The sequence below is a fragment of the Cornus florida genome, unplaced genomic scaffold (genome assembly GCF_030987335.1).
Source record: "Cornus florida cultivar Cherokee Brave unplaced genomic scaffold, ASM3098733v1 CherokeeBrave_3.0.0_Hap2_Chr03, whole genome shotgun sequence".
NCBI lineage: Eukaryota > Viridiplantae > Streptophyta > Magnoliopsida > Cornales > Cornaceae > Cornus > Cornus florida.
The window spans coordinates 78,763,061-78,773,808 of record NW_026775573.1 but is presented as its reverse complement, the minus strand read 5'-3'; the positions used below and the strand labels follow the sequence as shown (position 1 = coordinate 78,773,808).

Sequence of the window (10,748 nt, the reverse complement as noted above, 5' to 3'; positions counted from 1 at the left end):
TGGAATTCCCACACCCGATGCAACCATGGTGAAGCAATGACTTGCGATTTTTCAAAATTTTCACAATATTTCATGAAGTTAAAAAGTACATAGAATACAATATACATGTCATTAGCCTCCGGTCTCATCTCATACATATCAAATACATTGAAAGGAGTGTACTTAAGTACACATTGCATACATGGAATCAAATATACATATTTTGACATATAAGTCTACAAAATGACATTTCATGCTAACATTTGCATGAAATGGAAACTTGAAAGCTACACGACATCCAAGGAATGTTAAGCGTCATGAACCAAGTCTTCATACCTGAAAGATGCCCCAGTATCGTAGGGGTGAGTAACATAAAGCTACTCATAGGAGATGAGCATGCATCGACTTAGCATTGTACAAATTTATCACCTTAAGGTGAAACATGTTAAAGGGGCTCATGCCACCTAACGTCTATGTCCAAGTGAGACTCGGGGAGCATCCTAAGCTACCTTAGAGTCTAAGCAACAAGAATCATGATATACATACGTGTATGAAAAGAATCATGGTTGGGATAATCCAAAGAACACGACAAGAAGAATGCTTGAGCATAGATTAACATGAATTGCATTTTTAATACAATTGAACTAGGTCTAGAGTAATCCATATAACATGACAAAAGCATATTTGAATACAAGTTAACAAGAATCATATTATCCATGCAATTCAACAACAAAAGAGCATGTTATACAATGCAACAAGGTTTAAGTTCTCAAAGCCATCAACTTCGAATCTAAAGCACAAAATAACAGTAGTGGTTCATGCCACCTAACGTCTATGTTATAAATGAATCAATAGGATCAATCCTAAGCTTTATTAGAATGTCAAAACATGATTTTCAATATCGATGCAATTTAACCAACATTGGAACTTCCAATACAACGCATAAAGCACAATTTCGCAAAGTTAACATCCTGTAACTTAAAATGAAATGACAAATAAGAAACAACAAGTTACAACATCATCTAGTTATCAACTTGAAAATGAAATGCGAAGTCAAACAAAGTGGATACTCGGACGTCACGCCAGATCAGACCGATAACATAGTTATTTTAGGGTTACTAGCCCATGGGTAACCTCCCTATATGCGCGCTAGACCATATAGAGGGACTATCCCCTGTACTAGAACCACGTCCTAGCCATAGTCAAACAATGACATCCCCAAGTTTCCAAAATCAACAAGTTGTGCAACAATGCATATATCAACAGGAATATGCAAGATAATCAACTATCTACCAAGCACAACCAAATTTGGAAACATATACAATACATGCTCTAAATCCACAACTAATATGATATGATGAATGCCGAATCTTCAGTGTGCGATTCGTTACACGCTATGAATGAAAGATGTTAAACATGAAGTGTGTAAATCATTACACAAGGCAACAATATATTCAATAAGGAAAAAATATTCTCATGAGTATAAACATAGCAACTATGTTATCCAATGCTCAAAACATAACCAAATGAATATACAACAAGTCCATTTCCAGGATTTTGATATAGAAACGACTTTCAAACATAATTAAATCCATGGCTCAATTTGATAGAATTTAATTAAATAAAAATAATTAAATTCCCTAGATTCTAATTCAATTCCAAATAACCTCAAATTAATACATATTAAAGAACATGGCATGGTCATCACATATATCGATTCTAAAACTCAATTAGGTTATTGGAACAACAAAGTAGAACTCTAATTAAATCATGCTAATTTAATTACTAAGGTTCTAAAGCTACTTCAAATGGTCCACAATTAATATATACTAGTAAACAAGTCATGGCCAATACAAATATCAAGTTAAAATCTTAATTAAGCTAATGGGACCACAAAATAGATTTTAATTAATTCTTTTAATTAAAATCTCTAGATTTTCAAACTTAACCAAATGCTCTCGATTTAACATATCTTAGAGAACATGCCAAGGACTAATGTAATATCACATTATAAGCTTATTTCATGCAAGTTACACCTATGTAAATTAAACTTTCACTAAAGTTAAATATAAAATAAAGGTTGCAATTCTCATGCAATTAATCCCAATTTAATATATGTGAACAACCACACCAAAGCTTAATTTTCTAGCATACCACAATACAATTCCAAGTTGTATATCACCATGAGGATTAAATCTTAAACAAGGAAATTATTTAAATGAAAGGTTTTAAAACCTCACCGAATATTCTAAATCAAATATATGTGAAGCTATATGGCATGTAGATCAAGAATATCAAGTCGGAATTCAAATTGAGTGAATAGTGCACTCGGGGCAAATTAATTAATAATTACTAATTTTCAAAACACCTCCAATTACTTTCAAATTCAACTATGTTGAAGAGCATGCTAAGGCCTAATATAATATGCTAACACATATTAATTTCAAGCCAGTTAAGGCCATGTGAATTAATCTTTCACCTAAGATAAATATTAAATAAAATCTTTAATACTTATTCAAATGTTCCAATTTTAATACACGACAATGAGCATATCAAGGGGCAATAAAAAATCATGCTACATGTTTAAACTAAGTCATGAGCAACCGGGAAAATTAGATCCTGTACAAGAAAAATAAATAATAAAATCTCTAGATTTTATATTTAATCATGGAAACAAGTAGTATAAGCATCACAAGCATGCTATATAACAAGAATTTAAACCTAGAACATCTCCTACCTCAATTTGAGATGAAAATCTCAAAAGCCATAAAAAATGGAATGGCTCCGAATCCGACGAAACTACTAGGTTTTGTCGGGGACAACGTCGTAAACATAACCCCCATAAAAGCCCTATCAAAATCATAACTTGACCTCAAAACCAAACTCAATAAATGGTCTAAAATGAATTCTAATAAGGGGGAAAGGTAGAGTACGGCGAGGGGAACAACAAACGTTAAGGCCGAAGACTTTCCATCAAGGAAAAGTGAACCAACAGAGGAGAGAGAAGATGGCAGCACCCCTTGGGCTGCCATGGGAGCTCCAGGTCATGCATAAAGAGGGGAGAAGATGAAAAATGAAATATCTCACCCCCCTTTTATAGAAATCTCAAAAAGTGCCTTGAACGGGCCCGCCGGGTTTGAAAAAGTAAAATTTGAGCAGACGCGCTCAAATGACAAAACTTTCTGAACGAAAAAGATTCAAAATGATAAAATATGAACAACGGAAGAAACGGCGTCAAACACTGAGTCCCAAATAGAAAGTTATGCCCAAAACAAGTTTGGCCCAAACTAGGACCAGAAACCCTGAAACTGGAAAACATCGACCAGGAGGAAATTCCAAGAGTACACAACTCGACGAAATGTGAAAATGAATCCTGTACGAGGATCCAGTCTCAAAACAAGACATTTTGCAATAACTTTCATTAATTGCACAATGGCCCCTACAAAAAGAGTTAACTACGAAACTGCCCCAGAATGAAAATATCTTCCAAAAGATTTTTTCTTAGATGCCCCTGAAATAAAATATCTTCAAAAGATATTTACGAAAAACACCTCAAGAAATGAAAAAGATTATAAAGAATTGTGCATCCATGCCCCTGTGGGCACCGGGAGCAACCAAAGTATTTTCTTGCAAAAGTAAAGATACGTATTTCGATAAAACCACTCAAGATGAAGGCACGTGAAGTCGAAAACCAACTTCGAACATGAGAAATGATGTTGTGCCAAAAACTGACAAACGAAGATAAGACAGAATAGGGAAAAGGACGAAATAGCGTATAGTATCGAAAAATGAAAAATGTGAAAATGACTCGGTCCTCAAAGGAAGTTGTCAATCCACGAAAAAGAGTCTCAGGAACCAATTCCGAGCACTCGAGATGACACTAAGCGACACGAAACAGAGCTCAGAAAAGAAAATTAAACGAAAAAAATTCATTCGTAAAATTTCAGGAAAAAGGAAAGGGAGGCATATGACCGGGTCGTTACAGACGATTTAACTAAGGGATTGAGTAAAGAAAATCTTACAAAGGTCCTTTAGCACTTCAACTCCAAATATTAAAGCTTAGCTTAGCAAATTTTTTTTTTTTTTTTTTTAAAGTTTTTAGCATTTTTCCTTTCCCTGCTTGCTTGAATTGAATGCTCAATGGCTCATTTGCTTGCTTCCTCTCCAACAATGCACCTAGTTAAGTAAGAATAACACAATAAGTAACTAAAAAGAAAAATAAAAATAAAGTAAAAACACGATCAAAAGAGTACTAATCCTAATCAATTCCACAAATCCGACGTTGCCAAATCTAATCAACAAGTCCCCGGCAACGGCGCCAAAATTTGATGGTGCCGCTTGATATATATGCCAAATTGATGTAGTGAATGTGCGGTTCAAGAAAAGCCTTTTGGGTCAAATTTAAATTTATAAAAACCACTACCAACACTACTACTAACATAGCAAGAGTGAGTAGGGATCGTCCCAAGGGACTGTAAGGATCGAGCAATGTCGTGGAATCACAATTAGGGCTAGTAGGTCAAGTGATCAAATAATTGGTTAGTTGGTTGATTAAAGAGCAACTAAATTAAACTAAGTAATAGCAAAAGAGTGCAATTAAGAGTAAGTAAGAGAGAGAGAGAGATCGATCTTGGGGTTTAGAAATCACCACCAAGCAATGCATTTCTCTATCATTGATAAGTGATTAATGAGGGCAAATAGTGGGTTGCAATATTGGTATGTGTGTATTTGGTTGTTCCAAAAGCAAGAATGACTAGTTAAGTATGTATTGTCTAAACATCATGTAAAAGACACAATATATCTAAGCTATAAAGCATATATTGTCTAAACAATTTGTGAAAGGCACAATAAATCAAAATAAGTCATTAATCCTTTCATTAAGCTCACAATCCAAATACAACACAAGGATAGAGACATATGCTAATTGCATTCAAAAGCTTGGATCATCAAACAACAAGCATAGATTGTCCTCCCATTTAACACTACACTACAACTACACTACATCTACACTACTAGCATGAAAATAAGCTAGGGGAGAGGCACAATCCATCAAGAGATAAGCATGAACCATCAAGAGAATCACAAAAGCATTTTTTTAAGCACAATGTTTTAACAATCTCTAAATCTATAGCATCAATACACATAGACATGCATCAATAACACAAAATCTAGAGATAAGCACATGAACATCTATTCTAGCATACATAGACATATGGATAAAATGAAATGACCAATTGGAAGCATTAAACCACATAAATCATTGAATAAACAAGATCTATATATATATCAAAGTGTCAAAACATCAATTACAACACTAATCCCTCAATAATACACAAGATTAAGATATAGAAAGCATGCTTGGGGCTAACTCTAGCCCCAAGAGGATGTCTAGCCACTCATGGTGATGATGCTCCAACCCTCAAGGGCTAATTCCATGGTTGAAATCTGCTCCTTGTTAATGAAGAGTCTCCAATGGTGTCTCTAGCCTCCTCCTCCTCCAAACTTCCCCTCCAAGAGATGATATGAAAATAATGTTGGCTCTCTTTGAAAAAGCAATCCTTATCCTTATATAGGTAGGTCAAAATGACACCCAAAATGAGATGGGGTCATGCACACAATATTCCCTAATGATTGTATAAAGGACAACTTTCAATGAGATGGAATTTTAACTTTTTTGCACTAGAGGAAGTTCGATCGATCGAACCTTGAACTTGGATCGATCAAAAGTAAGTGAGATCGATCGAACTTAGGCTGGATCGATCCAACTGGCTGAGCTTTTTGGAAAAAGACAAATCCGAGATATTTGTGGGAAAAGAACAAAAGTGGTTAGTGGGTGGTACAGCTGTGGATATGATCAATCATTTGAATAAGGACAAAAGTGTTCGATCGATCGAAGGATGGTGTTGGATTGATCGAACTTTTGGAACTTTATGCTTTTGGGTCACGGCTTGGATCTATCTTGAAGTGCTGAGATCGATCATTGTTCGATCGATCGAACCTTGAACTTAGATCGATTGAACTTTGCTACTTGCCACATTTGGCTTCATTTGCTTCCTTCTTTCTCCACTTTGCTCCTTTCTTTGATTAATCCCAGAATTGCTTCAATTAAGCTCTTATTGGCTGAGTTAGCTTATTTTTGGGATAAGTGCCTGAAAATGGAAATAATACGAAATCAATCTAAAATGGTAAAGTAAGATAGATAAATGTACTAGAATGCCTAAGCTTAAGGGGTTTAAATACGCACTTTTTAGTGATCATCAGGTACCTCGATATGAGATTGAGTCTCAGGATCGATGGTTTGAAAGCGTATATGCATTAGAATGTATAACTGGCTATGATGATAGAGGTATACCCTGTTAGGCTCAGTTACACATGCCCACTTCAGGTGCATTTTGTATGTTGCCTCTACTCAGGTTGAGACCCCCTTTGTAGTCTAGTGAGAGTCCTTTAGTGTGGATATATATATATATATATATATATATATATATATATAGTTATGGACTATATAGCTATTGTTGGGATTGTCTAGGATGTATATGCGTATGAGTCTCTGTTTGGATTGCAGTAGAATAGAACTTGTTCGTGGGCCTGACCCACTATTATTTTTCAGGTATTGGACGGTACCAGTTTTAGAGCTTGTTCGTGCTAAGCAGAGACAGTCACTCACCCTTCTGACTATGTAGGACTATTAGCTATGTTTTAGTTTTGGTTTTCCTTTTTAGATCAGTTTGTTCAATCGGGATTTTCTAGGGGTCCACATAGTATGGATTCCTATGTTGTATTATTGTTTGGAGGATTACTTTTATCAGAGGAATTTGTTTATTAATGAAAGTTATTGGTTTATCATTTTAGTTTTTTTCCCGCATTTTATATATTCTTGTTAATCATATTTATATTTTGTGTGTGATTATTGCCATTTGTTTTGATATCCTCGGGTATTCGGGCGTGGGCCTGGACAACCCACATTCAGAAATCCGGGGGTATCACAGCTAACGTGGCATAAATATCTTGACACCTGGCGACCTTATCCACTGAGCTGGCATCACCTTAACTTCGATGGATCGAGAAGACTTCGATCGATCGTGGAGTACCTTCGATCGATCGAAGATACTCTAGTGCATTTTGTTTTTGACTTTTTCCAGATTTTCTTCTTGACTCCAAAAAGGAGCTAATAGGCTCTTTTTAGCCTGTTTGAACCTTATTGACTTGAAATAGACAAAAAAAACAAATTAGAACTAAAACGGGAAGGTAAGATAGATGAATGGACTAAAATACCATAACTTAGGTGCTAAAATGTGCAACATTGAGCACTTATCAGTTATCATTGGGTTTATGGGTATATTAGGTGCATAGCACGACATTCATGATATATATTACATTTGATGGATAGATGTTATCCGTAGAGTGCAGAAGGGCACTCATTTGTTTCTAGGTGCAGAATTTGATTCCGGCACAACATTATTTTGCATCATGGAGTTATAGTTGTGAGTTGCATCATAGTGACGTTCATGGGTTGCATTGAGTTCATAATTTATGGGATCATATGGATTTCGTTATGGTTATAGTTTCGTGGTAGCCATTATGTGATAATGTGCCTTATTCGGTTCATGGTTCTTTGTGGTTATTATTTGACAACTTAGTATTTTAATGCATGATTTGATTATGTGACTAGTTGAGTTGAGTCAGACTATCATGCTACGAAAATTATAGTTAGGGTGTATAATCTCATTTTTATTTCATGAAGCTTCGGCTTTAGGTTGTATGACCCTTCATCCTTAGGATACCGAGCATTTCTTGTATGCCCTTGGGATTTCGGAGGACATATTTACTTATATAATCCATTCCTTAATGAGCGGCTGTGCTCACCTCCTATTATACAAACATTTTTTAGGAAAGGAGTTGCTTGGGACAACAATCAGAGTTAATGACATGTTTCGATTCATTATGTTTACATTTTATCGTATATGTAATTCAATGTGCAATTTGGAATTGTACACTCAATGATATATTTTATATCTTGGTATTGTAAGCTTACTATATTTTACTTTCAAGGATGTATGTCAATAGGGTTCAAAACAATGTAATTGAGGCTAAAGGGGCCACTTTGTTTTCTCTATGCATGTTTAAAGGACCCTTTTTGTATCAAAATATGTATTTGTGTTATTTCATGTATTTTGATGAGTGTGTATATCATTTAATGCTTAATTTTACTTGGGATTGACCCTAGCGGCATTAGGCATCATTTTTGGGTAAGGAGGAGCAATATACAAAAAATTGGGTTTTCTCTTTTGAAACATTGGTCATAGTTACAATTCATCCACCAATTTTTTTTTTTTTTTTTTTTTTTTTTTTTTTTTTTTTTTACAATCGAACCGACCACTTCGGGATATTTCGGGGTCATTTGGGTGTATTTGGACACCGTATATTCAATTTAAACCTTGGAAAACAATTACGGGAGCCTACTTTAAGTGTTTGGGCAGAATGTGGCATTACTGTTCATGCGTTGGATAAATTTTTCACCTGATCTTAAAACAGTCATAACTCCCTCATTTCATATCCAAATTAGGTTATTCTTAAGTCTAGACTCAAGGATTTTGAGTTAGATTTCCAATGGTACCAATCCCATATTCATGTTCCAAACCTACTGAGAGATATATGCATTTTAGTGGGACAGTGTCGAGATATCACTTGACCGAGACGGGGTACTTTTGGGAAACCTTGACTTTGAGTCTTAGGAACTCTTTGGATGTCTCAAATTGTTTAGTTTGGATTAAGATCATTTAATTTGACTTGTTTAGAGTTATATTTCCTAATGCTTTAGGTAACATTTTACCTTTAGTATTTTGTTCGTTTTGACCTTAGCTTCCGCTTTTGTCTTCGAATTTTGTCTTAAGACTTCTTATGAGACTATATTGTTGTCCTAGAGGTGGTATTTACCTCTATTGACCTCTTTTTTTTTTTTTTTGTTTTGTTTTCGATTCCGCATTTCGAACTCAATATCGGGTTGGGTTTAAGGTTACTCGCTAACGCTCTGGGTTCTTGAAATTCGGGCTGTTACAATACCAATTGGCTTTTGCTCTATTTCAGGTTTCAAGTCGTAGTAAGAAGGTTCGTGTGGTTTGTCACCAAGGTGCTTGGGTGCCATGGCATTTGCTATGGAAATGTAAAATTCCATCAAAAGTGAAACTTTTTTTATGGAGGTGTTGTCATGACGTCATTTTACAGGGAAAACCCTTGTTAGCATAAACTGTTTAGATGATCCTTCATGCCCTCGCTGTGGATTGGAAGATGAGGATATTCTTCATCTTTTTTTCAGATGCTCTCATGCAATTCAGATTTGGAAGTTATCCCCTGTACGCTTGGACTTCACATGGGGGCATCCTTTATCATTTTCAGATTGGTGGAATCATCTGTCTACATAGGTATGTTCTCCATTTAATACACAATTTTTGTTAGGCGTGGTGTCTTTTTGCTGTTGGAATATCTGGATGGCCAAAATTTTTTATAAAAAAATAAAAATAAAAATAAAAATAAATTGAAAATGAATTTTGGTCTCTATTGAGGGTTAGTACCCTGGCTGTGGAACGATTCTGGGAATTTATGGAGGTGCAGCAAAGGTGTGGAACTATTTTGCAGAAACCGTCACCAAGAGTGTTGGATAATCTATGGTGTTAGCCAATGGAGGGGGTTATTAAATGTAACGTGGATGCTAGTTTCTCTAAGGATGCAATGATAGTTGGTGGTGGTGTTGTGTTTAGAGATTCTTATGGAGACATTGTCTGGGTTGTGGTCTTTAAACCTTTTCCTTCTTCATCGACTTTGGTGGCGAAAACTTTTTGCTTTCAAAAGGCAATTTGTTGGGCGCAGGAGTTTAATTTCCTGGCTATGTTATTTGAATTGGATGCTAAGATTGTTCTTGATGTCTTGTCTGGTTTGTATGCATTCCCCATTAAGATTGCTTCATTGACTTATGACATTTCCTTAATGTTGAACTCTTTTCCAAGGTATTCAGTGAGTTATATTCGATGGGATGAAAACAGAGTTGCTCATTTTCTTGCATTTATGTCAAATGGTGCTTTGGGCGCGGATTGGATTCTTTCCTATTACCCTCCAGAGCTCTTGCGGTTGATGGAATTAGACAGGATTGCAGCTGGTTGTTAGTGTCTTTATTGTTATATTGTATGCCAGGGAAAAAAAAAAAAAAAAAAAAACTAGAGAGAACCACCAATTATTAAGGTCGGCCTGGGCATAGGAACCTAAACGGTCCCTTAGGGCCTCAAATTTGAAAGGGTCTCTGATGAGCGCTGAAAAGTGTGCATTTAAAGCCCTTAAGCTCGGGTATTCTAGGATCTTTATCTATCTTACTTTCCCGTCTTATACTAATTTCATGTTATTGCCCTTTTCAGGTGTTTATCCCCAAAATAAGTCAATTAGGCTAAATTAGAGGATAAAAGAAGCAATCTCAAGCTGAATGGAAGAATGGAGCAAAGTGGTGGAAATCAGCAATCTTCGATCAATCAGGAATACTTTCGATCGATCTCACATTGATCGATCTTACCTCACCAAGATGGATCAGACCCCTTGTCCTTATCCTCAAAGAATTTCCATCTTCAATCGATCTAACTTTCTTCAGATCGATCGAACTTCCTTGATTTTATCCCCATCTACCACTTTTATCTTTTTCCCAAAATCTCTTAGAGATTTATCGTATTCTAAAAAGGCACCACCAAGAATTGATCGATCTGGCCTTAATTCAATGGATCTGGCCA

At 35.6% G+C, this 10,748-nt stretch overlaps 1 protein-coding gene across 1 annotated transcript; it reads left to right on the top strand.

Moving 5' to 3' along the window:
* Positions 1 to 9,657: 9,657 nt before the first annotated feature.
* Positions 9,658 to 10,140, top strand: LOC132301759 (uncharacterized). The gene has a single exon (XM_059798987.1). It carries the CDS (start codon positions 9,658 to 9,660, stop codon positions 10,138 to 10,140), a length of 483 nt encoding a protein of 160 aa, XP_059654970.1.
* The last annotated feature ends 608 nt before the right edge of the window (positions 10,141 to 10,748 follow it).

Coding starts and splice junctions, on each gene's coding strand:
- LOC132301759 (XM_059798987.1), top strand. CDS start 9,658: ATGGAGGGGGTTATTAAATGTAACGTGGATGCTAGTTTCTCTAAGGAT.